The sequence below is a fragment of the Rhineura floridana genome, chromosome 3 (genome assembly GCF_030035675.1).
Source record: "Rhineura floridana isolate rRhiFlo1 chromosome 3, rRhiFlo1.hap2, whole genome shotgun sequence".
Taxonomy (NCBI): Eukaryota; Metazoa; Chordata; class Lepidosauria; order Squamata; family Rhineuridae; genus Rhineura; species Rhineura floridana.
In genome coordinates, this window is record NC_084482.1 from 220,780,062 (window position 1) to 220,807,448 (window position 27,387).

Sequence of the window (27,387 nt, forward strand, 5' to 3'; positions counted from 1 at the left end):
CAGCTATTGTGCTTTGGACAGGGGGGGACGCTGGCTGCCAGCACCCCCACAGATGGGCCAATCCTGCAAGAGAAGCTGAGATCCACTCCAAGGGGGCTTCGATGTTCCCCTCCAACACACTCCCAAGGGGATGTCTGGAGAAGCCTCTTCCTCTGGAGCCCAGCTGAGGAGGGGACATTTATTCATCCATTTCCTCCATCCTCTGCCTTGAAAGCTTCTAGAAGCCCATTCAGAGCCTGGTCAGTTTCAGATTCCTCTCTCCATCCCTCCATCTTCCTTGCCTGACAGGAGGGAAACTGACCAGCCCCTCTTCCAGTGGAGGAAATCCAAAAGGGACTCTCCCTCCAGCTGTGGGGCAGAAAAGCAGCACAGCATTCTCCCCTCCCCTCCAATGTGCCCCCCAACAAGGCTGCATCAAGAGGTCCCCCTTTCCCCCCTGCCTGAGCTGCGTTCCATCCTTGGGGGGAATGGGCTGACCTGCAAAAGGGTTGGGGGGCAGCTTCAGTGGAAACAGTTTTGGCCACACTTTGCCTCTGGACTGCGTGGATCAGGCCCCCTCCACACACTTTCTATGGGTTCCCAGAGGGAAGGGGGGGCTCTTCCATCAACCACCTCCCCCTCCCAAAAAACAAATCTTCCTTCCCTCATCAGTCTCCCATCAGGCCCAGGAATTGCAAAGGCAGCTCCCCTCCCCCAGCTGTGGCCCTCAAAACAACACAGGACATCAACCCCCAACATACAGCCGCCCCCCAAGTGCCCCTCTGCAAAGCTGCATCCCCTTGCCCGGGCTCTGGCTTCCAAGACGGCCTTGCAAAGCCAACCCCGCGGCACTTTGCAAATGGATTGCATGCACCAGAGACCGCCAGAGGAAAAGGAGGGAGTGGCCCCCCCTTCCCTCACCCCCCAACAAAAATACCAAATCCTCCACCCCCTTTGCACCTCTTTCTCCTCTGCACGAATTCTTTCTTTACCCGGAATACGAATTAAGACAGCCCCCCCACTTCCCCTTCAATATTCCCTCCCCCCTCCATGTGATTAAGACTTCCTGCCTCTCTAGGAACCAGAACTCCTTTCCTTTACCCATCGGAGGACTTAGTGGCAAAAGCTGCTTCTGCCCCCCCCCACTGCCAACATTTTCCTCCCTCCCTTCTGTCCCAATATTGCACCTCTTCTTCCTCTCTTGCCTCCTGCAGTAGCAGCAGCAAGATAGGTGTGTGTGTGTGTGTGCTGTGTGATATATATCATATACGCATTTGTGTGTAAAAGGTAATGTGTTCAAGATAACAGAGCTAAAGTGCCCCCATTCCCACAGTTGCTTCCAGTGCTGGTGTCTTTCCCACTAGTACACTCCCTCTTCCCAATGCTGACTTTCTCATCTCCTGCCTGGGCACCTTCTCCTCCTGCATCTCCCACCCTGCGGCACTTTCTGCCCTTGTCTCCAATGCAGGGAAATGTCCAACTTCAACCAATCTCAGAGGGTTGCCACATCCTTATTCCTCCTGGCGTAGCGTGGTTCCACCTCGCAGCAGTCACTGTTCAGGTTGCTGTTGCGATGGCCTCAAATCATCTCAATCTGTGAATGCAGGGGATTGAGAATTCTGGCGTCTCTCCCCTTGGTCCGCTCTCTGCCAGCTACCATATGACAAACTTTGCGGTCACTTGAGCTTCCAACAGTTTTTGCCAGCAGTTAGGTCTGACCAGGTGAACCAAGTGGCCGGAGATCCCAGCCAAGAATCTTTTCAGGTATAGGAATATCTCAGGTAATTAATGGACAATCAACAAATTTATTATTTGGGAGCTTATTGCTATAGGGCGGTCTAAAAATGTAATAAAATAAATAATAAATAAATAAATAAATTATTATTTATTTATTAATTCAATTTATATACCGCCCCATAGCCAAAGCTGTCTGGGCGGTTTACAACAGGTAAAAAACATCTGACATACAATTAAAACCTCATATTAAGCAGTTTAAAAATAAGTTAAAAATATCAAGAATTAAAACATAATTAAACACATACTAAAATGCATATTAAATGCTGAAAATGCCTGGGAGAAGAGGAAGATTTTTATCTGATGCGGAAAGGATAATAATGTTGGCGCCAGGCGTATCTCATCAGGAAGAATATTCCATAGTTACAAAGGAAATGTTTATCAGTGTCTATTTATTATTAATACATCTAATTTACTATACATTGTGGACATAACCATATATCAGAACATAGATCTTACACAGCGCATACAACGGGGATGTACACTAATGTGTTACATTTCAAAGGACAGCATAGGTCACATTGCATTTCCATCTGAAAAGGAGTGGTCTCACCTTTGTTGTGTATAGAGCTTAACACTCAGAGCAGGTGGTTCTTTCTTCGACCAGTGTCACAGACAACTGGTAAAAATCCCTAAGGCTGTCTGACTTTTATAGCTCTAGTTTGTATCTATCTAGACTTTGTCAGTTCATGTTCATATTACAACTATACTCCATCATTTGAACTCTCATCCTAACCCTACATCTTGATGCTGATGTTGTATTCTAATAAGTTCTCCTGACTCACCCCTTTACAGCTTCAGCCATATATAGACATGATCATGGGCTGAACGCTCAGACTCCTTATAAAATGTTCATACTATGGGAAACATTTTATTTTGGAACTACTGTAAACAAAACTCATAGGAAAAAAAGATTCTTTAAGTGGCAGCTTGTCTTTTTACTCTCATTTTGGCTTGTATTGTTTGCACCACTTTTCCCCACATAATTTTATATAAATCAATTATAAAGAATTGGAGATGGCCAATTTCTATAAATACAGGTGGCCTGTGACACAGTGAATTGCATCCGCTGTTCCTAACTTTACTAGGTTCTCCAGTGCCACCCCCAACAGGCATTTCAAGATGAGCTTCATGCCCAGTGGATGCATGTTCACAAGTGTCAGACTGAGCCTGTTTCGTCCACATAACTTTGTTCTGTTCACAGAGGGCAGGACTTTGTTGTTGTTGTTATGTGCTTTCAAGCCATCCTATGCAGATTTCAGTGATGGGCTGCATATATAACAGGTGAGATAATTTTTTAAGCATCCTGGCCCCAACCTGTATAGGGCTTTAATCTATGTAGCCTGCAAGATGAAGAATAAAGCTCCCATTAAAGTTCTTTCCATACTCCCTACATTTCAATTGTTTCTCCTGTGTATCCCCTGTGATGTAAGCCTACTGCTTTCATTGAATCTCTTTCCATACTCCGTGCATTAAAAAAGTTACTCCATAGTGTTTTTATATGTGAAGTGTGCTCTGACTGAACCTCTTTCCACTCACTACATTTAAATGGTTTCTCCCGTGTGTGTTCTGTGATGTAAAACAAGTCTACTGCTTACACTGAAGCTTTTTCCACACTCCCTGCATTTGAACGGTTTCTCCCCTGTGTGGGTTCTTTGATGCAAAGTATGGTGACCGCTCTGACTGAAACTCTTTCCACACTCCTTACATTTAAATGGCTTCTCCCCTGTGTGGGTTCTTTGATGTGAAGTAAGCTTACTTCTGTGACTAAAGCCCTGTCCACACTCCATGCATTTAAATGGTTTCTCCCCTGTGTGTGTTCGGTGATGTAAAGTAAGGTGACTGCTTACACTGAAGCTCTTTCCGCACTCACTGCATTTAAATGGTTTCTCCCCTGTGTGTGTTCTTTCATGTAGTGTAAGGCTACCACTCTGACTGAAGCTCTTTCCACACTCTTTGCATTTAAATGGCTTCTCCCCTGTGTGGGTTCTTTGATGCGAAGTAAGGTCACTGCTCCGACTAAAGCTCTTTCCACACTCCCTGCATTTAAATGGCTTCTCCCCTGTGTGGGTTCTTCGATGTAAAGAAAGTTTACTGCTCTGACTGAAGCTCTTTCCACACTCCCAGCATTTAAATGGTTTCTCGCCTGTGTGGGTTCTTTCATGTAAAGTAAGGCTACTGTTCAGACTGAAGCACTTTCCACACTGCTTGCATTTAAACGGCTTCTCCCCTGTGTGAGTTCTGTGATGTAATTTAAGGTTACTGCTGTCACTGAAGCTCTTTCCACACTCTCTGCATTTAAATGGTTTCTCCCCTGTGTGTGTTCTGTGATGTAAAGTAAGGTGACTGCTCTGACTGAAGCTCTTTCCACATTCCCTGCATTTAAATGGTTGCTCCCCTGTGTGGGTTCTTTCATGTAAAGTAAGGCTACTGTTCTGACTGAAACACTTTCCACACTCCCTGCATTTAAATGGTTTCTCCCCTGTGTGTGTTCTGTGATGTAAAGTAAGTTTACTGCTCTGATTGAATCTCTTTCCACATTCCCTGCATTTAAATGGTTTTTCTCCAGTGTGGGTTCTTTCATGTACTGTAAGGTACCGCTTGTGTCTAAAGCTCTTTCCACACTGCTTGCATTTAAATGGCTTCTCCCCTGTGTGAGTTCTCTGATGTAAAGTAAGTTTATTGCTTACACTGAAGCTCTTTCCACACTCCATGCATTGAAATGGTTTCTCCCCTGTGTGTGTTCGCTGATGTAAAGTAAGTTTATTGCTTACACTGAAGCTCTTTCCACATTGCCTGCATTTAAATGGTTGCTCCCCTGTGTGCGTTCTGTGATGTAAAGTAAGGCTGTTTTTCACACTGAAGCTCTTTCCACACTCCCTGCATTTAAATGGTTTCTCCCCTGTGTGTGTTCTGTCATGCAATGTAAGGTACCACTTGTGGCTAAAGCTCTTTCCACACTGCTTGCATTTAAATGGTTTCTCTCCTGTGTGGGTTCTTTCATGTAATGTAAGTTGACCATTCTGAGGGAAGCTCTTTCCACACTCCTTGCATTTAAATGGCTTCTCCCCTGTGTGGGTTCTTTGATGTGAAGTAAGATTACTGCTCTGACTAAAGCTCTTTCCACACACAATGCATTTAAATGGTTTCTCTCCTGTGTGGGTTCTTTCATGTGAAATAAGATGATCGTTCCGAGTAAAGCTTTTTCCACATTCCCTGCATTTAAATGGTTTCTCCCCTGTGTGGGTTCTGTGATGTGAAGTAAGGCTATTTTTTACACTGAAGCTCTTTCCACATTCCCTGCATTTAAATGGTTTTTCTCCGGTGTGTGTTCTTTGAGGAAAACTATGACAAGTAGAGGATTTCTTGCTCCCATCCTTTGGCTGCTTTCTTTCAGACGTTTTTGGTCCCCTGTGATTTCCAAATATCTCTTTTTGACTCTCAGTCTTGGCTATTACCAGTGGCACCATCTGTGGTTTTCTATAATTCTCATTCTGCCGGTCACCTGCTGAGGGGGAAGAGGGTTGAAAAAAACACATTGGAATTTCAAGGCAAAAACAAAGCATTTCATCATAGATGAAGCCCAATTATCTGCTTCTCCATTTTTGCATCTCCATAATTCTCCCCCTTTTATCTTTGCATGGCCCTCCCTCCCTATTCAATATCTATATAAACTCGCTGACAAAATGCCTGTCAGCAGTAAACTCTCACCCTCCTGTCTTTGCAAGGAGACACTTAACCTGTCTTCTATATGCCGACGACATTGCCCTGTTATCCCAAACGCAGGTGGGCTTACGTCGTCTCTTAAGAGAACTTGCCTCCTTTTGTGTGGATGAACTTTTGAGAATTAACTATGCGAAATGTAAGGTTTTAACTTTTGCCAAAAGTAGACATAAACACCGCTGGCAAATTGACAACCATATTATTGACCAAGTCAACGCCTTCAGTTACCTTGGCATTGCATTCCACCCCTTAGGTTCTTGGAATGCGCATTTTGTCCAGTCTGCTACGACGGCACAGAAATCAGCCAGAGTTTAATGACCTTCTTTTATACAAAGGGCGGTCAGTACATTCCGGCAGCAGTCCAAGTATTCAACGCCAAGGTGCTTCCTCAACTTCTTTACGGGACCCAAATTTGTAGTGGAGGCAATTACGCATGGTTGGAGAGGGTACAATCTAAATTCATGAGGTCCGTTTTGGGCGCTCCGAGATGTGTCCCCAATGTGACCTTACGCTTGGAATTAGGTGCCCTTCTGATTGAGACCCACGCTTGGATATTAAAATTTAACTACTGGATGAAGCTGCTATTTTTACCCACGGGATTGCCCCCCTTAACTTTGGAAGATTCCTTCCAATCTCAATGGCATCGGGTAATGATTCACAAACTCGGAACTCTCGGTTTTTCGCTCCCAGCGATTGGTGCCCTAGGCCATACGACCGCTAAAACAACAATCATCCAACGCCTCAAAGATGTTGAGTATCAGAACAACATGAGCCTAGTTGCCGCTTATTCACAATGCAGTATTAATGTAAATCCCTGTATCTTGGCCACTTACATTTCAAGTTTATCTACCCCGAAACTCAGGAGAGCTTTTACCCTGGCACGACTCAATGTTCTGCCCTCGGCACTATGGAGGGTAGATACAGGGGAGTCGATTGTTATGATCGAACTTGCCCCTGTGGAGCAGATGCGGTGGAGACAGTGAACCTTGTACTACCTTCCTGCCCTTTTTATTCAGATCTCCGCCTGAAGTTCATCTCCCCACTTTTATCTAATCTTCCTCTGAGCCCAGAAGCTATGATTTTACAATATTTAATGGCAGATTCAGAATCACGGATCACTCTGAGGTCGCCTCGTTCTGCACAGCTGCTATGGCTCGCAGGAGGGACCTAATGCGATGTCTATTAGATCAAGGTTTTAGCTAGATTACTATGTGGACCCGGTTTTAGCTTTTTAGCTTTCTCACTGCACTGATACTGTATTCTATTCTATCTCCACTCTGATATTCAGAGGATCCGTAATTATATTGCTGGTCTTGGACCGTAATAAAGATTTTACGTTATCTTTGCATGGCCAGATGAAAGCAAGGTTACCTGAATATCCTACAGTCTCACACAGCAACATAAATTCCTTTCAGGTCCATATAACACTTGATGTCACTAAGCCCAGATTTGTCTGGGTTTCCTCCTACTGCCATACAACTGTGATATATATTTCTAAAATAATATGCAATGAAAAGTGGGGTGTGGGGGAAGAGAAGGGCAGCAAGTCTGCAGAACAGGACAAATTGGGCACAGCTCACTTCTCCTTGATTCTTAATAATTTGACTGCAGTCAAAAGAGCCAGTCAGACAGAAATATAGGAACAAATGAAGTTGTGATATACTGAATCAGACCCCTGGTCCCTCGAGCTCAGTACTGTCAATACTGGCTGGCAGCTGCTCTGCAGGTTTTCAGATAACGACACTTCTAAATTCCACCTGAAGATTCATGGGATTAAACTTAGCTGAGCTAAGACAGGGATGGCCAAAGACCAACACTACACGAGTTTGCAATGATGCTCTGAACCGTAAGGGGAATGCCCGACTGATCTCTCCCCTTCATCAAAGCCCTGTACAATTAGATCTTGTTCTTCCAGCCAAGAGACTAAGCCCAGATTTGACATTTCTTTCAAAGTTACAGGTAAGCTAGTTAATTCTGAACTGAAATTATTCTCCTCTCTCCAAAACAAAGAACGATCTTAGATCTCCTGGAGATGAATAGCACAGGGACATGTAGATCCAAATGTCTCTTGTGGACAAGAAACTGTTCAAAAACCTCAATTCAGTGACACTGTGGAAACCAATCCAGCTATCTTAATTTGGGGGATTTCTCAGCAGATGGGAAGGAAACTTCAACCTGGATGCCATTCCCCCTCCTTATATGAACAGCCTGGCTGGATCAGACCACAGGCCTATCTATTCCAGCATCCTCACAGTGCCAAAGTGGATGCAGATGGGAAGTCTACAGGGAGCACGTGAAGGCATCACTTAGCTCCAGCTGTTCTGATTCCAGAGATATCACATCAATTTATTCATTTATAGGCTCTTTGTATACCGCTATTTCATTAGAAACGTCAAAGCAGTTTACAACACGTTAAGAAAAGGCAACCACCATAAATTAAAAACATCAAATATACAATAAAAACAAAGGTCAAGTGTTGTGAAAAGAGCATGCTCTTAATTGCCTGCCTGGTGCAACAGAACGGTTTTCAGCAGGCGCTTCGAAGTTAAAACAGAAGATGCCTGCTGAACCTCTGTTGGCAGAGCTTTCCAGAGAACTGGGCCGATGACACGGAAGGCTCGATTTCATGTCAATGTTCAAATCATTTAAACTCTATGAAATCTAGTTTCAAAGGAGATGAAGCTTCATCATGGATAGGGAGTAATTTACAAATGAATGCAAGCAAGAGTGAATTCGTTACAAGAAATTTTAAATGTCTCTACGCAAAGCACAATAGCAAGCTGGAGGATGCAAAGGGAGACATCCTGGTTTGCTCCAAGAAAGCTAAACTGAGGAAGGTAACCTGGAAAGAAGGTGATGTGGAAGGCTAGTGACCAACTAATTTCAGAGATGAAAGGGAGACATCCTGGATAAACTGAGGAAGGTAACCTGGGACACACGTGCAAGAAAGGAAGATGCTTTAAATGCAATAATAATGCCAATATAGAGGTACTGATTAAACAGAAATTATAACTTTAGGGTCTCTATAGGTTTCAATTAATCATAAAATGGCATCAGTATTTGTTAGGGAAAAGCTTTAAAAGAGCAGGTCACTTTGGGTCACCAATGGTTGACATTTGAGGTTTAGAAAGTCTCGAAGGTCACAAAAAGCAAAACCAAAAGGAGACAGAAACCACAAAGTTTAATCTCAAAAAGTCGAACAAGTGTGCACTTTGAAAACAACTTATGTAGTCAGGGCAGACACTTTCCAGGAAAGAAGGAGATGTGGAAGGCTAGTGACCAACTAATTTCAGAGATTTGACATTAAAACATCTTTAAGTAAGAGGGGGTAACATCCGTGAGGGTATATAAAGATTCAGTGTTGTGAAATCCTTCTACAGCTTCCCTGAGTAATCTTTCAAGTCCATACCTACTGATCTCTCCCTTTCATCAGAGCCACATACAACTGGATCATGCTCTTTCAGCCATGAGGTGACATTCCCAAATTATCCTCTCCTCCCCAAAGCAAACAAAGATTTTAGATCTGGAACTGATTAGTACAGGGACCCAAGTTATTCTCCTGACCAGTTGCCTGGAGGTGTACATAAATCTCCACTCAGGGGCTCTGTGGAAACCAATCCAGCCATCTTAATTTGGGGGATTCCTCAGCAGGTAGAAAAGAAACTTCAACCTAGCGGCTCTTCCTCAGAACAGCCCTGTTGAATCAGACCACAGGCCTATCTAGTCCAGCATCGTCACAGTGCCTGATCAGATGCGAATGGGAAGTCTACAGGGAGGACAAAGGCACCACCCTCCGATCTGACATAAGATGTGTGGCAGATAAAGGTGAGGCTTCAAAAGAACCACCAGGACCTTGAAATGGGCTGCCAATTCCTCCTTTGCTGGACTGGGGCACACTTGCACCTGCCAGTCAGCTGATCAGTGGTTGAATGAGTCTTTGCTCAAGGAAGGGGAAGCTGTTTCCATTGAATGGAAATCACTTCTCCCTCCCAGCGCTGCTCTGTGAAGCAGCCCCATTCAGCTTCTGAAGTTGAAAGAAGCAGCGTGGGGTGGCGAACCAAGGGCTCAGCTTGGCTGTGGGTGCCTGTTCCCTTTCGGAAGCCACTGCTTTTTAGAAAGATCGGCTGTGCATGGGACTTCTGTGGCAGGCAGCACATCCGAAAGGCACCTTTTTTCCCTCCCCCCCCTGCTCAATGAAAGGAGGGGGAACGGTGTTTCAGAGAGCACTTTGCAGCTTTAAGACAGTCACTGTGCTCCCAACGGGGCAAGGGTTGCACTCAGGTCCTGCTTGCTTGCTTCCTATAGGCATGCTGCCATTGGCCTGATTCAGCAGGCTCTTCTTAAAGACATCTAAGATGTTCTCCAGGAGAACTCACACCCTGATGGGTCAATTAATCTGCAACGAATCATATTACACAGGAACTGAAAAATCCTACAATTTCCAAACCAAAATGGGGCCTCAACACAGCTGAACATCTACCTGTTGATGTCGCATCTTTGGGATACTGGATAAAGGGATCTTTTCTTTCTTCCCAACACGAATGGAGGTCTGACTCTTTGAAGGAAATAGACAAGACTAGTTACTCTTGACCAGAAAATATTCAGCCATTACAAACAGAGATTTTTATAGATAAGAAAAGGTATAATTTTGATCTGGTAAGTCCTGCTCTCGGTGAATACAACAGAGTTGTGTGGACCAAGTAGGGTCAGTCTGGCACTTGTGAACATGCGTCCACTGGGCATGAAGCTCATCTTGAAATGCTTGTTGGGGGTGAACCTAGTAAAGCCAGCTTCTTAGTAGGCTGCAAACTACTAGGGCAGAACCTAGTAAAGTCAGCAACAGTGGATGCAATTCACTGTGTCACAGGCCACCTGTATTTATAGAAATTGGCCATCTCCAATTCTTTATAATTGATTTACATAAAATTATGTGTGGAAAAGTAGCGCAAACAATACAAGCCAAAACATGAGTAAAAAGACAAGCTTCCAGTTAAAGTGTCTTTTTTCCTTTGAGTTTTGTTTACAGTAGTTCCAAAATAAATTCTTTCCCGTAAAGTATCAACATTTTATAAGGAGTCTGGGCATTCAGCCAATGATCATGTCTATATATGGCTGAAGCTGTACAGGGGTGAGTCAGGAGAACCTGGCAGGGAGCCTTTCTCGGGGTCCCTCTTGCCTGCTGCCTTTGCTGTTTCCCTGCATAAGTCAAAGAGTCTCTGTGCTCCAGTTCTGCTTCCAGACTTCCCACCAGGGCTAGCAAAGCTAAATCTTGCTCTCTGTCCTGTCTTCTGGAGGTCATTCCCTACAAACTGTAGCCTCCACCTCCGCTTCCTCTTCTCCAAACTGCCGCTTCTTCCTGCTTCAAAGACAAAAGCTGACCTTTCGGCAGAGGAAGGAAGAGGGAGGAGGCAGCAGGTGCTCCCGGGAGCATCTCTTCCCACTGGGGGTTTAGAGTACAAGGCACAGAGTGTCAATGATCTGTTGAGGATGCAGGAGAAGATGCTCTGCTGGAGTTTGGGAGCTCCTGCCCTCTCCTCCTCCTGCTGCAAGGTAAGATTTTTCATCATGGGGCAGCGGAAGGTGGCAGGGAGGGGCACTTTTCGCACTGAATGATCAAAAAGCCCCAAGAACAGAGGAAGCTGCATTCTACCAGATCAGAGAATTGGTCCATCTAGTCCCGCCTGCTTACAGCAACTAGCTGTGGATGTCAGGCAGAGAAAGACCTTTCCCAGCACCTCCTACCGGATCCTTTCACCCCTCTTGGAGCTGCCAGGGACTAAACCTCGGACCTTCTACATGCAAAGCAGGTGTTCCCCTTCTGAGCTGCAGTCCCTCCCCAAATATCCAGGGCCCAGGCACCCATTTCCACGACAGCATCCCTGCAGTGGAAGGTTAAATAGCACAGGTACTAAATCCATACCTTCAACATTCATCAGTCAAGGGGGAAAAGTGCCCTTACCGAGAGAGGCCACCGTCTCATAATTCTCCTCCATGACTTCCCTGTGCAGAGCTCTTTGGCCGGGATCCAGCAGGGCCCATTCCTTCTCCATGAAATACACGACCACCTCCTCAAAGGTCACCAGACCCTGGAAGGGCAACAGATCCTGGAAGAAGAAGACGCAGTTTCTCCAACATGTACCATTTGCTCAGCCAAACACTTGAATAGCTTTCAAAGAAGATTGGACAAATCCATGGAGGATCAGGACATCAGTGGCTACGAGCCACAATGGCAATGCATTGCCTCCACCGCCAGAGGCAGTATGCTGGGAATTGCAACAGAGCAGGACACTTGGCAGCTACACTTTGGTTCATATCGTACTAATAGCCTGACCAGTGGGGCATGCTGGGATTAATTAATTAATTAATTAATTTTATTACATTTATATACAACCCCATAGCCGAAGCTCTCTGGGTGGTTTACCACAAAGACAATGTAGAAATCTAAAAATACATTTTAAAGAGCAATTTAAAAGCACATGCTAAAATGCCTGGGAGAAGAGGAAAGTCTTGACCTGGCGCCGAAAAGATAACAGTGTTGGCGCCAGGCTCACCTCATCACAGAAATCATTCCATAATTTAGGGGCCACCACTCAGAAGGCCCTCTTCCTTGTTGCCGGACTCCGAGTTTCCCTCGGAGTGGGCACCCAGAAGAGGGCCTTAGAAGTTAAGCGTAGTGTACGGGTGGGTTCGTGTCAGGAGAGGCGTTCCATCAGGTATTTTGGTACCAAGCCGTGTGACTCTCTTGAAGCTGTTCCACCCTCTTTTTCTTTGCATTTCTTTAGTACAGTTACTTTTTATTTAGCTTTTGTGGGGGTGAGTATTTCTGGATTTTACACTGCTCAGACACAATTGCAGGGCAGAGCTTGACTGTCTCTCGAAAAAGATCCCACCTCTCCAAGAGTGTATTTTAGGAGTTTTGCCAGAGTTCTGCCAGACACGTGTCACCAAATCACAAGTGGGGCGAGTGCTCATGTGTTCAGGTCCTGCTTGCAGGCTTCCCACAGGCATCTGGTCGGCCACTGCAAGAACCGGCTGCTGGAACAGATGGGCTATTGGCCTGATCCGGCAGGCTCTCCTTATGCAGCCTCAGAGGTAGTATTCTCCCAGAGCCCTCCCCGCTATGCTCAGGGAGACGCACCCCAGCTGCCCCCTCGGTCTCTCCCCCAATGATCCTCCCCTTACCTGATTGGGCTGCCCGGCTGCTCTTTCCACTCTATCCCACAGAAGAGACAATCCGGACGGTGCCTCTGAGGCCATGGGGCTGCCTGAGAGGGAGGAGTAAACTAGGCCAGCTCTGGGACTCCCACAGCTTTCACCATGATGCACGTTTTCTAGGGAGTAGCTCTCAAGGGCCTGCAGGGGAGAGACGGAGGATGGGAGGGATTTAATCCTTCATGCAAATTTGGGTTCCAGAGGTTTGAATGTTATAAGCAGCCTCAATCCAAATAAAAAATGGCACGTCCCTTTCCTCTGTTGTTTTCCCCCACAATGCTTGATCTGCAAAAGGCCTTAAAGGCCCCAAATCTCTCTCAGAACATTCTCCAGTTTCTTCCAGACTTTTCTCCATGCTTGGGCACCTCTTCTGTCCTTTGCTACCCCCAGGAATTTCACCCATCTCGGACCCCTCACCTCTCATCTCTGCTTCTGCTTCCGCAAAGTCTTTAATTCCTGAGCCCCACAGAGTTTCTTCGTCACATTGTGAACCATTTCAGGCTTTATTATTGGGCCCTTTTCATCAGGGATATAATTAAAATTTTAATCTCCACAGATATTAATTCCATGTCATCTCCCTGACAGTTGGCAAAAAAATAGGTTTTGCACACATTGTCAAGAAATACTGGGGGTGAATTTGGTCAAATGACTCCATCTTGGAGCTTCCTGGGGATGCAAAACACCTCCAGTCTTTCCATCAGAAATATGGGGAGAGGAAAAGTGAGATGCATTCAGTCTGGTTCAGCTCACTGGGCAATGAAAAGAGTATGAAGAACTGCTTGCAATACATCCATTTCAAGATCAGCAGGACACGTTATTTGGTACCATCCACTTGTATAATCTGAGTTAACCTTTAGACATTTCTGGACTACAACTCCCATCATCCCTGGCGTTTTGCCATGTTGTCCAGGGCTGATGGGAGTTGGTCCAACCATACCTGGAGGGCACCAAGTTACAGAACACTACTCCAAGTTGGAGAGGTGATGCACAAGGTGGAAAGCTTAACAGCAAACTCACCACACAGGGTTGAGCAACTGGGGTAATAAGTTGATTTGCTTATTATAGGTTTATCCAAACATTTCAATACATTTTTATATTTCTGTGCAGGCTTTCCTCTAATGAGCTCACCGTGGGAAACATAATTTGTCCCCCTCCTTTTGTCTTCACAACAACACTGTCACTGGGACCAGGACACCACCTGAATTTCACTCTTGAGCAGGGATTTGAACCTGGGTCTCTGTGAACATAGTTCAGCATTAAACTGTGATTCCAATAAATAGACACACACACTTCCACAGATGTGGAAGGTCCCACACAGAGTGGATGTCTGAAACCTAGAGTGGCACATAAAAGTTTATCCTCACAACAATCCAGTGAGGTGGGCTGGGCTGAACAAAAGTAGACCCAGAGACCTGCATAGATCTGGGGGGGAGGTCTTAGACCCCTTACTTTTTTGGGAGCAGGCTCTCAGCAGAGTCCCCATGTCTCCAGCAACCTATGAGCCAATCAGCAAGAAAGGAGAGTGTATTAGCCACTGAGAAGAGTCTTCTAACATGCTTCCTTGTTCTTTCCTGATAATTAGAGTGAATCAGAGTGAAAGGAGGTGAAGCCAGCCACTGAGACTCTTCTCAGTAGGCAACACTTTGCCCTTCCATGCTTTTCGGCTTCTAGCTGTGGGAGAAGGCATTAACATGCATCTCATTCTCAACCCAGCAGGAACAGGATGGGAGGGGGGCATGGCCATCATGAATGGACCCTGCACTTCCGAATTTGCCACTACACTACTGTAGAGTTGTGAAGGCCCATAACAAAAGTGGAAAATTTGGGAGGGAAAGCAGTTTTTTTCTCTCCCCCCCCCCCGTGCTCTGACCCCGCTCCTTAGAGAGCTCTGTATTGCTGTCCTGGGCTCCTACTGGGAGGAAGGGCAGGATATAAATCTAATAATTAATTAATTGCACTGAATAAATGTCTGACTTGTTCCTGGCTACAAGAGACTCTACTATACACATGTCAGTGACACATCCATACCTCCACCCACTCTGGCCCTTGAGGAAATTGGCCCTTGGAAGGCTGCTTGTGTGTAAATGTGGCCATTGGGTTGAAGAATATTCCCTAACCACTACATTAGCCGCACGCTCTCATCCTGGACCACATTACAGGGCTGTTGCGACCACTGCCAAGATATTGTGCTTTGGACAGGGGGGACGCTGGCCACGCCAGGAGACACAGACCCCCAGTCAGAGCTTGGAAGAGTTATTTTTTTAAACTACAACTCCCATCAGCCCAATCCAGTGGCCATGCTGGCTGGGGCTGATGGGAGTTGTAGTTTAAAACAGTAACTTTTCCAAACTCTGCCCCCAGCACCCCCACAGATGGACCAATCCTGCAAGAGAAGCTGAGGTCCACTCCTCTAGGGTCTTCCCCTCCAGGGATGTCTGGAGAAGCCCTTCCCCTGGAGCCCAGCTGAGGAGGGGGCATTTATTCACCCATTTCCTCCATCCTCTGCCTTGAAAGCTTCGAGAAACCCATTCAGAGCCTGATCAGTTTCAGATTCCTCTCTCCATCCCTCCATTTTTCTTCCCTGGCAGGAAGGAAACTGACCAGCCCCTCTTCCAGTTTAGGAAATCCAAAAGGGGCTCTTCCTCCAGCTCTGGGGCACTTTCTAGGGATGCCCAGAGGGAAGAGGGGCCACTTCCATCAACCCCCTCCCCCTCCCAAAAAGCAAACCTTCCTTCTCTCTCCCCTCCCCCCACCAGTCCCCTGTCAGGCCCAGGAATTGCAAAGGCAGTTCCCTCCCCCAGCTGTGGCCCTCAAAACCAACACAGGACATCAACCCCCAACAGCTGCATCCCTTTCCCTGGGCGATGGCTTCCAAGAGGGCCTCGAAAGGCCAACCCCGCGGCACTTCGGACCCCCCTCTGCAAATGGATTGCATGCAGCAGGGGTCCCCCTGAGGAAAAGGGGGGAGTGGGGCTCTTCCCTCCTTTTCCCTCACCCCCCAACAAAAATACCAAATCCCCCCCCCCTTGCACCTCTTTGCCCTCTGCACGCTCCCGCTTCCTCCTCTCTGGGCCTAATACTTTCTTTACCCGGAATACCAATGAAGACAGCCCTCCTACTTCCCCTTCAATATGCTCTCCCCCCTCCATGTGATTAAGACTTCCTGCCTCTCTAGGAACCAGAACTCCTTGCCTTAACCCATCGGAGGACTAAGTGGCAAAAGCTGCTTCTGACCCCCCACTGCCAACATTTTCCTCCCTCCCTTTGGTCCCAATATTGCACCTCATCTTCCTCTCTTGCCTCCCGCAGAAGCAGCGGCAAGATAGGCGTGTGCGTGTGTGCTGAGTGATATATACAATATACACATTTGTGTGTAAAAAGTAAAGTGTTCAGGAGGGACGGTGTAAAAGCTGGAACGGAACACGCCGGAATGGGCTCTTTAGAAAAGAAATTGATGCCAAAAACACTAGGATGTGTTAGAGACACATGAGAACAACATTTAGGAACAAAAACCATTCCGATAGCATTTTTATCAACCCTTTAACAACCGAAATGCTCTCCGGAATTGAATGAACAGCCCTGAACGGCGACTTCCCAGCGAGCCAGACCCACCAAATTCACCAGTCCCACAAGACTACATGGGATGCATGCAATAAAACACAAAACGTCCATGCAAACTACGTTCCGATACCCATTCCGGGCTATAATACATTTTTACGTAAACCAGCCCAGAACAGAAACTTCCAAATCAGCCAGACCTACTAAAATTCACCAACCACACTAGGGTTGCCAGGTTGGAGCCATTCAAAAACCTGAGAAAATGGGGGCGGGCACTAGTGATGTCACGCGGCGGCCCCTAGTGATGTCATGGGGCAGGCCCTAGTGACGTCACGGGGCGGGCCCTAGTGACATCATGGGGCGGGCCCTAGTGACATCACGGGGTGGGCCCTAGTGACATCATTATGCATGATACATTGTATCAACCACAGTTGCTTGGAGCATGCAATTGAAAATGGAAATTATACAGGACTATCCAATTTTCTAGTAGTTCAGCATTTAGTGTGGCCAATTTTCATATGTACAACAGTTTTAAATGAATAATGCTCACAAAAACAAATTGCTTACCTGTATCTGTATTTTAAAGTGGTCAGCTGTGCAGGCAGACATATTGGTTCTGCATTTGCATGGAGTATTCTTTGGAATCTTCTACAGCAGGGATGGATAACCAGATGTTGTTGGACTTGAACTCCCATAATGTACTGGGCATTCTGGGTGGGGCTGATGGGAGTTGGGAGCACAACAACATCAGAAGGGAACATAGTTCTCCCTTCCTGGAACATTGGGGACAAGCAACAGATACATGGAATGGTTCCATCATATTACAAGTCTGACCAGACCTAGGAACATTCATAGTGGGAAAAGAAAAATGAATGAATGTGTACTACGTATCAGTGATATCAGGTTCATTGGCAGGGTAGAGAACTGCTGGGGAAGGGTCCCCTGCTCCCTTTCCTCCAAGGGGTCCTGAAGTTCCAGGTCTGGAGAGAGCACCTCAGCCCTCCATCAGATCCTATTTGAGATAGTTGGTTCTAATATAATGCTCATAAGGTATGAGGATAGGTGTGACGATGTTTAGTAAAAATGGTATGACTACTGGAATTGTTAGGTATTTTTATAGCACCCAAAGCTTGGTTCTGAAGGGCAACTGACATGGTATCTTTAATCTATCTCTCCAAAACAGAGACAACTGCTTAGTGAGGGTCCTCAGAAACCATATGTGGGAGTGCACAGAAACCATGAAGAACATAAATATTCTATGGGTGGCTGTTAGTGGTGATAGTTGCTTCTAAAAAGCTTTTAAAAACCCTGTGTCTATGGTCAACCACAAGTTCTCATTTTTAAGCCAAATAATTTATAGGGGTCATTAAAATGGTACTTCCTCACCACTCCTGGTTATTATTGTTATTAAGCTGCAATAATTAATACGATACCAAATTTCAGGAAGATAAATCTTGTATTTTAAAAAAATTAATGAAACAGCAAATAGCAGCTCATGAGAGTATCAGAGACTGCTGGGCCCCGTCTTGGCAGCGGTTGCTAGGAGACAGGGCCCACGCAGCCTATCAGCCTCAGCAGGGGCCGTGGAGGGCAGGCCGGTCCGGCTCCTTCTTAACCCCAGAGCCAGTTCTCCTGCTCCTGAAAGGACGGCCGGCAGCTTCACCCCTCCTGCTGTGGGCGCCGCTGGGCGGCAGCGGCCACTATGCCCCCCCCAGCCTGAGACTGCTGAGCGAGCCCCATCGCTGCCACTGCCACCCAGCGGCGCCCACAGCAGGGGGGGGAAAGCCGCCGGCCGCCCTTTCCAGAGCAGGAAAACCGGCTCCGGGGCTAAGAAGGAGCCGGCCCGGCCTGCCCTCCACGTCTCCTGCTGAGACTGACAGGCTGCGTGGCCCCCGTCTCGGCAGCGGTTGCTAGGAGACGGCGGCGGCGCGCGGCCTGCCTGAGCCTGCCTGACAAAGGTAGGGAAAGCCAGGAAGACGGCCCTCCACAGCCCAACGTATGCGTGCGTCCATCACGCATGCGTGGCTGAGGGGGCCAATGAAAAACCAGAGATCCACCTTTTTAAATAAAGTATGGCCGGAGGCTGGAGGCGGCCCCCTTTTGCCGGAGACTCTGGCAAAAAGCCGGAGACCTGGCAACCCTAAAACACACATGTTGCTGCCTCTCTTTGTGTTGGGAAATGGGAGATAACACAGGATGACCCAGGAACCTCTGGGGTGATCAGCAATACCCTTTCTTGCTGTTTGTAGGTCCACTATGCAACACTATTGATGCTGCTACCAGGTTGTGAATGGCTGGTGAATTGGGGAGGGAGAGAGATTGGAAGGGCAAGTCGGCTGGCAGAAGGGGGAGAGAAATAGAGTTTGCCTTCTGTGAAATAGATGTGCTATCACAGGAAAAAGACTGGGTTCAAAGAAGTACTCTTGTGTGCTTGGGCTCAGACTCCACCTCTGCCTTGTATTCAAGTTCTGGGCCAAACCTCACCAGTTTGCTTTCTGTGAAATGAGTTTCTGACACAACTACTTTCAAAATCAAGGTTATTAAAGTCTGGAACCTGTGGGAGGGACTCCTACTCATTGGGCAGAGTGCATGAGGTGGAGGCGAAGAACTTTCCAGTCAAAAGGCTCTCAGGCAAGAAGGCTGGAGAACAGGACTTGGACAGCCACTGCCAGTCTGAGGGCCAAACTAGAGGAGATACCAATCATGCAATAAACAATTCCATGATGAGCTTTGCAACACTAAATTGAAGGTGCAGGGCAGCTGATCCCTAGTGGGGTCCTGACATACACTTGTTATTTACATTGGGAACAACAACAATAACACTAGCTCACCAGTCTAATCACTTTTACTGGCTAGATCCCAAGGAAGAGACAGGAGGGGACAGGAACAGGGAGTCCTTCAAGAAACCTGGTCCCCGAGTTCAGCAGTTGAGCTACTGACCTCCCAGTCAGTAATCTTCACACTTGTGATTCCCAGAAAATGGCATTCAGAGGCATACTGCTTCCCAGAGAGAAACTACAGGGAAGCATCATTAACAATTGCATAACATGGATTAGTTACACAACATGAATTAGTTGGAAGTTACCAGACCATTCATATATCTGGCCCGAACTATCTATGCCAACAAACTGCCTACTACAATAACTTAAGCACAGATTCTCTGCAGCTTTGCTGCCTTTCCTAAATGCCCTTCTTTGCCCTAGAGAAGCCATTCTGGCTATGTGACCGCTGACAAAACACAATTCTCACTCCTTTTCTCGGTGAGCACCAGATACAAGTGAGGTCCTTCATTTCCCTGCTAGGAAATAGGACTGAGAGCAGATGCAACTGCGGAGTGAAATCTGTTTGGAAAATGTATTTAAAATAAATCAGCAGAAAACTAGTGAATTCATGTTACTTTATGAAAGACGTTAGAATAGCCAATACAAAAAATATCCAAGCAAAATAAAAACCATGTTATACACAACAATACTTTTTATTTATATTAATTAAATGTGTACACTGCAGAAATTTATAAAGAATATAAAATGTACATTAAAATGATCAATAAAAATCAACATTTAACAAACACTAAAAAATGAATAAAATCGACAGTTAAAGGTATGCTAAACTATATGAAAACACTGAGTAAGGAGACCATTAGAAACAAGGACTAGTATTATTTTATTTTCATTTAGAAATCACTTCCCAGAAAGTATCTCAAAAATAGCAACAATAAAAAAAAATTTCATATGCAAACCAATTAAAAACATCTTAAAATCCCACACAGACCCTCCATGACGCAGAGTGGTAAGCGGCAGTAACGCAGCCGAAGCTCTGCTCACGGCAGGAGTTCGATTCCAACGGAAGGAGGAACTCAAATCTCCGGTAAAAGGGGTCGAGGTCCACTCAGCTTCCCATCCATCCGTGGTCAGTTAAATGAGTGCCCGGCATATGCTGGGAGGGAAAGAAAGACCGGGTAAGGAACTGGCAGTCCCACCTCATATATGCAGTCTGCCTAGTAAAGGTCGCAAGACGTCACCCTAAGAGTCGGAAACGACTCGCCCTATAAGTGAGGGGACACATTTACCTTTTAAAATCCCGCAGAAACAGTAATAAAGCTCTGCCCTTAAAAGGTTTGTTGAAAAAGGAAGGTCTTCTATAGGCACCACACACAAAAAACACCTGTCTGATATGTATCAGGAGGAAGTTCAAAAAAGTAGATGCCACCACACAAAAGGCCAGGTTTCTCTATCATGCACAGTGGACTTTCTAATGAGATGGTATGCGTAAGAGGCCATCCTCTGCAGGTTTCAGTGATGGGCTGCATATATAATAGGTGAGATAATTTTTTAAGCATCCTGGCCCCAACCTGTATAGGGCTTTAATCTATGTAGCCTGCAAGATGAAGAGAGGCTCCCATTGAAGTTCTTTCCATACTCCCTGCATTTAAATTGTTTCTCCTGTGTATCTTCTCTGGTGTAATGTAAACTTATTGCTTACATTGAAGCTTTCCACACTCCATGCATTAAAAAAGTTACTCCATAGTGTGTTCTTTGATGTGACATAAGGCTACTGCTCTAACTGAAGTGCTTTCCACACTCCTTGCATTTAAATGGTTTCTCACCTGTGTGTGTTCTGTGATGTAAAATAAGGTGACTGCTTACACTGAAGCGCTTTCCACACCCTGCATTTAAATGGTTTCTCCCCTGTGTGGGTTCTTTCATGCACTGTAAGCGTACTGCTCTGACTGAAGCTCTTTCCACACCCTGCATTTAAATGGTTTATCCCGTGTGTGTTCTTTCATGTAAAGTAAGTTGATGATTTTGACTGAAGCTCTTTCCACACTCCTTGCATTTAAATGGTTTCTCCCCTGTGTGGGTTCTTTGATGTGAAGTAAGCTTACTTCTCTGACTAAAGCTCTGTCCACACTCCATGCATTTAAAAGGTTTCTCGCCTGTGTGTGTTCTGTGATGTAATTTAAGGCGACTGCTTACATTGAAGCTCTTTCCACACTCCCTGCACTTAAATAGTTTCTCCCCTGTATGGGTTCTTTGATGCAAAGTAAGGTGACTGCTCCGAGTGAAGCTCTTTCCACACTCCCTGCATTTAAATGGTTTCTCCCGTATGTGGGTTCTTTCATGTACTTTAAGATTACCACTCTGACTGAAGCTCTTTCCACACTCCCTGTATTTCAATATTTTCTCCCCTGTGTGTGTTCTTTCATGTAAAGTAAGTTGACGATTTTGACTGAAGCTCTTTCCACATTCCTTGCATTTCAATGGTTTCTCGCCTGTGCGGTTTCTTTCTTGTAATGTAAGGTGATCATTCCGATGAAAGCTCTTTCCACATTCCTTGCATTTAAATGGTTTCTCCCCTGTGTGGGTTCTTTCAGGTAATGTAAGTTGACAATTTTGACTGACGCTCTTTCCACACTCCTTGCATTTAAATGATTTCTCGGCTGTGTGTGTTCTGTGATGTAATTTAAGGTGACTGCTTACACTGAAGCTCTTACCACACTCCCTGCATTTAAATGGTTTCTCCCCGGTATGGGTTCTTTGATGCAAAGTTAGGTGACTGCTCCGACTGAAGCTCTTTCCACACTCCCTGCATTTAAATGGTTTCTCGCCTTTGTGGGTTCTTTCATGTATTTTAAGATTACCACTCTGATTGAAGCTCTTTTCACACTTCCTGCATTTAAATGGTTTCTCCCCTGTGTGGGTTCTTTCATATATTGTAAGCCTACTGCTCTGACTGAAGCTCATTCCACACTCCCTGCATTTCAATATTTTCTCCCCTGTGTGTGTTCTTTCATGTAAAGTAAGTTGACGATTTTGACTGAAGCTCTTTCCACATTCCTTGCATTTCAATGGTTTCACGCCTGTGTGATTTCCTTCTTGTAATGTAAGGTGATCATTCTGACAAAAGCTCTTTCCACACTCTTTGCATTTAAATGGTTTCTCCCCGGTGTGGGTTCTTTCAGGTAATGTAAGTTGACAATTTTGACTGACGCTCTTTCCACACTCCTTGCATTTAAATGGTTTCTCGCCTGTGTGTGTTCTGTGATGTAATTTAAGGCGACTGCTTACATTGAAGCTCTTTCCACACTCCCTGCACTTAAATGGTTTCTCCCCGGTATGGGTTCTTTGATGCAAAGTTAGGTGACTGCTCTGACTGAAGCTTTTTCCACACTCCCTGCATTTAAATGGTTTCTCACCTGTGTGGGTTCTTTCATGTACAGTAAGGCTACTGCTTATACTGAAGCTCTTTCCACACTCCTTGCATTTAAATGGTTTCTCGCCTGTGTGGGTTCTTTCATGTAATGTAAGGTGATCATTCCGACGGAAGCTCTTTCCACACTCCTTGCATTTAAATGTTTTCTCCCCTGTGTGGGTTCTTTCATGTAATGTAAGTTGATAATTTTGACGGAAGATCTTTCCACACTCCTTGCATTTAAATGGTTTCTCCCCTGTGTGGGTTCTGTGGTGTAATTTAAGGTTACCACTTCCACAGAAGCTCTTTCCACATTGCCTGCATTTAAATTTTTGCTCCCCTATGTGCGTTCTGTGATGTAAAGTAAGACTACTTTTTACACTGGAGCTCTTTCCACACTCCCTGCATTTAAATGGTTTCTCCCCTGTGTGGGTTCTTTCATGTAATGTAAGGTTACTGCTCTGACTAAAGCTCTTTCCACACTCCCTGCATTTAAATGGCTTGTCCCCCGTGTAGGTTCTGTGATGTAATTTAAGGTTACTGCTTACACTGAAGCTTTTTCCACATTCCATGCATTTGAATGGTTTTTCTCCAATGTGTGTTCTGGCATGAAAATTATGAGAAGTAGAGGAGTTCTTGCTCTCATTCTTTGCCTGCTTTATTTCAGATGTTTTTGGTCCCCCATGATTTCCAAACATCTCTTTCTGACTCTCAGTCTTGGCTATTACCAGTGGCACCATCTGCGGTTCTCTATAATTCTCATTCTTCTGCCCGTCACCTGCTGAGGGGGAAGAGGGTTGAAAAAAAGCATTGGAATTTCAATTCACAGATCAAGCCCAATTATCTGCTTCTTTATTTTTACATTTCCATAATTCCTCCTCTTTTGTCTTTGCATTCCCAGATGAAACCAAGATTACCTGAGCACAGTTTTGAAATTTCTTTCAAAGATACAGATAAACTAATTAATTCTGAACTGAAATTATTCTCCCTGCTCCAAAACAAAGAAAGATCTTAGATCTCCTATAGTTGAATAGCACAAGGGTATGTATATCCAAATGTCACTTGTGGACAGGAAACTGTACATAAAGCAAAAAGACCCAGACAGTAAGGGACAGGATACTTCTAAATATCAGTTGCTGGGAACTGCAGGAGGGAGCAACAGTTGCATTCAGGTCCTGTCTGCTTGCTTCCTATAGGCATGCTGCCATTGGCCTGATTCAGCAGGCTCTTCTTATGTTCTTAAAGACATCTAAGATGTTCTCCAGGAGAACTCACACCCTGATGGGTTAATTAATCTGCCAGGAATGATATCACACAGGAACCGAACAATCCTACAATTCCCAAACCAAAAAGGGCCTCACAACGCAGCTGAACATCTACCTGTTGATGTCGCCTCTTCTTTGGGATCCAGGATAAAGGCATCTTCTCTTTCTTCCCAACACGAATGGAGGTCCGACTCTTTGAAGGAAATAGACAAAACTAGTTACTTTTGACCAGAAACAGGTCCATATTTATTTATTGATTGACTGATTGTATTTATATACTGCCCCATAGCCGAAGCTCTCTGGGCGGTTTACAGTACCTAAAAACATTAAAAACAAATATACAAATTTAAAACACATCTTTTTAAAACAATTTAAAACACAATTTAAATACTTAAAACAATTTAAAACACATATAACACTTGATGTCACTAAGCTCAGATTTGTCTGGATTTCCTCCTACTGCCATACAACTGTGATATACATTTCTAAAATAATAGGCAATAAGCAGTGGGGTGAGGAGGAAGGGAAGGGCAGCAAATCTGCCGAAGAGGACAAATTGGGCACAGCTCACTTCTCCTTGATTCTTAATAATTTGACTGCAGTCAAAAGAGGTCAGACAGAAATATAAGAACAAAAGAAACTGTGATATACTGAATCAGACCACTGGTCCCTCTAGCTCAATACTGTCTATACTGGCTGGCAGCTGCTCTGCAGGTTTTCAGATAATGACCCTTCCAAGTTCCACCTGAAGATTCAAGGGATTAAACTTAGCTGAGCTAAGACAGGGATGGCCAAAGACCAACACTACACGACTTTGCAAAGATGTTCTGAACTGTAACAAGAATGCGGAGTGTGTATTTCACTGGCAACCGCAGGTACGGCATCCTCATTTTGTTCCCGTTATAACCTTCCACAAGATATTTTCCAGATTCATACCAACTGATCTCTTCCATTCGTCTAAGCCCTGTACAATTAGATCTTGTTCTTCCAGCCAAGAGACAAAGCCCAGATTTGACATTTCTTTCAAAGATACAGATAAGCTAGTTAATTCTGAACTGAAATTATTCTCCTCTCTCCATAACAAAGAAAGATCTTAGATCTCCTGGAGATGAATAGCACAGGGACGTGTAGATCCAAATGTCTCTTGTGGACAAGAAACTGTTCAAAAACCTCAGTTCAGTGACACTGTGGAAACCAATCCAGCTTCATCAACCCCTGTACAATTAGATCTTGTTCTTCCAGCCATACCCCTTTAGGATGCACACCTTAACGTAATGAGGGGGTTTGAGAGTGCTGAAGAAGCTGAGAGCAATGCCGTCAGGAGTCTAGACCAAGAGGCTAGACTCCTAGCAGGGGCACCCATGGCGGAATGGTCAAAGCTGAGACACCAGACTAAGATGCATCCAAACTCAGAGGAAGGCAATGGTAAACCACCTCTGAATATCTCTTACCATGAAAACACTATGAACAGAGTATCCAAAATGCAATACGAGATACTGCTGGAAGATGAGACCCCCAGGTCAGAAGGCACTCACCGAGCTACTGGGGAAGAACAAAGGACAAGTATGAGCAGCGCTGTGACTAATGACGCAGCTGGCTCAAAGCCGAAAGGAAGCCCAGAGGCTGATGCGCACAGATGTGAAAGTAGAGTCCGGAGTTGTAGGACGCACACGATAGCAACATGGAATGTGAGAAGCATGAACCAGGGAAAGTTAGAAATTGTCAAGCAAGAAATGGAACGCATCAACGTTACAATACTTGACGTGAGTGAATTAAAATGGATGGGAATTTTCAATCAGGCAACTACAAAATACTTTATGCAGGAAATGAGAAATCAAGAAGAAATGAGGTTGCTTTAATAGTGAGAAGTACTGTAGCAAAAGCAATTAGGAGCTACAATACAAGGTCTGAGCGAGTGATATCAATGAGATTAAATGGGAAACCTATCGACATAGCCATCATCCAAGTCTACGCTCCAACATCAAACGTAGAAGAAGAAGAATTGGAGAGATATTACGCAGAAGTACAGGAGGAAATTGATCACACACCAAAACAAGATAAGATGATAATCATGGGGGACTGGAATGCAAAAGCAGGAAACAGAGAAGAACTAGGAATTGTGGGGAAATGGGGCTTAGGAGACAGAAATGAAGCAGGAGACAGACTTTTTGAATTCTGTGAAGCCAATAATTTGTTTCTTGCAAACACATTTTTTGAGCAACCGAAAAGACGACTGTACACGTGGACATCACCAGATGGTCAATATGGGAATCAAATTGATTATATAACGGGCAACAGAAGATGGAGAAGTTCCATACTTTCTGCGAAAACAACACCAGGAGCAGACTGTGGTACAGATCATGAACTGGTCATATCGAAAATCAGAGTAAAGCTAAAGAAGAACAACAAAGTAATCACAATGTCAAAATACAATTTAAATAAAATCCCAGAAAAATATAAAGATCAAATAAGGAACAGGTTTGAGGCTTTAAACTTAGTTGACAGAGAACCAGAAGAACTATAGAGTGAACTCAGACACATTATCAGGGAAGAATGCAAAAAGACAATACCTCTAGTTCAAAAGAGAGAAAAACTTCAATGGATGACTGAAGAAACTCTTAAAATGGTTAAAGAGAGAAGGAAAGCAAAAGGAGACAGAAACACAGTCAGAACCCTAAATGCAACAATACAGCGACTAGTAGGTAGGGACAAAGAGAACTGTTTCAATAGTTATTGTATAGAAATAGAAGTGGACAACAAAAAGGGAAAAGAAGAGCCCTGTTCCAAAAGATTAGAGAAATGAAAGGGAAATTTAAACCAAAAGTAGAGATGTTGAATAATCAACAGGGGAACACACTGACTGACCAAGATGAAATAAAAGGAAGATGGAAGCAATACCCTGAAGAACTCTATAAAAGAGATGCAAAGATGACAGATTCATTCACGGAGGAGCCATATCATGAAGAACCAGAAATTTTAGAATGCGAGGTGAAAGCTGCTCTTAAAATACTTGGAAGAAACAAATGATCAGGAACAGATGGCTACAAGCTACTGAGACTGAATCTGTCCAAATTTTGACAAACATCTGTCAAGAAATATGGAAAACTAAACAATGGCCCACAGGCTGGAAGTGTTCCATATACATCCCGATTCCAAAGAAAGGGGATCCCAGGAAATGCAGTAATTATCGAACTATTGCCTTAATATCCCATGCAAGTAAAGTAATGCTCAAGATTCTACAACAAAGGCTCTTACCATATATGGAGCGAGAAATGCCAGACATCCAAGCTAGATTTAGAAAGGGAAGAGGCACCAGAGATCATATTGTAGTTTGTGAAGGGTGCTGAGAGGAGACTCCTATTCCACTGAGAGAGCTCCAGTGGCCAGACTGGTTTAACAGTTAGCCACTCTGATTGACGCTCTGTGAGGGGAACAGGGCGTCTCCTAGCAACTCTCAGCACCCTTCACTAACTACATTTCCCAGGATTCTCTGAGGGAAGCCATGACTGTCTCAAATGAAATCAAGTCTGGTGTGGGTGTGGCCCCCTGATTACCCAAGCCCAGCAGCTGTGAGTCTGGCTTTTAGAACAATGACAGTTGGTTCTTACTGAACATGTCCCACATTATCATTGGGTCCCAGCCAAAATTTATTAAACTAATTAAA

At 44.9% G+C, this 27,387-nt stretch overlaps 1 protein-coding gene across 1 annotated transcript; it reads right to left on the minus strand.

Annotated features, from left to right (window-relative positions):
- Positions 1-2,010: 2,010 nt before the first annotated feature.
- On the minus strand, positions 2,011-23,911 carry LOC133379016 (zinc finger protein 208-like). Its single transcript, XM_061613628.1, has 6 exons — positions 23,839-23,911; positions 22,053-23,239; positions 21,707-21,887; positions 21,077-21,370; positions 8,106-8,113; positions 2,011-5,138 (listed from the first exon to the last, which is right to left on the minus strand). Exons 2-6 carry the CDS (start codon positions 23,196-23,198, stop codon positions 3,318-3,320), a joined length of 3,450 nt encoding a protein of 1,149 aa, XP_061469612.1. The 5' UTR covers positions 23,199-23,239; positions 23,839-23,911; the 3' UTR covers positions 2,011-3,317.
- Positions 23,912-27,387: the final 3,476 nt, after the last annotated feature.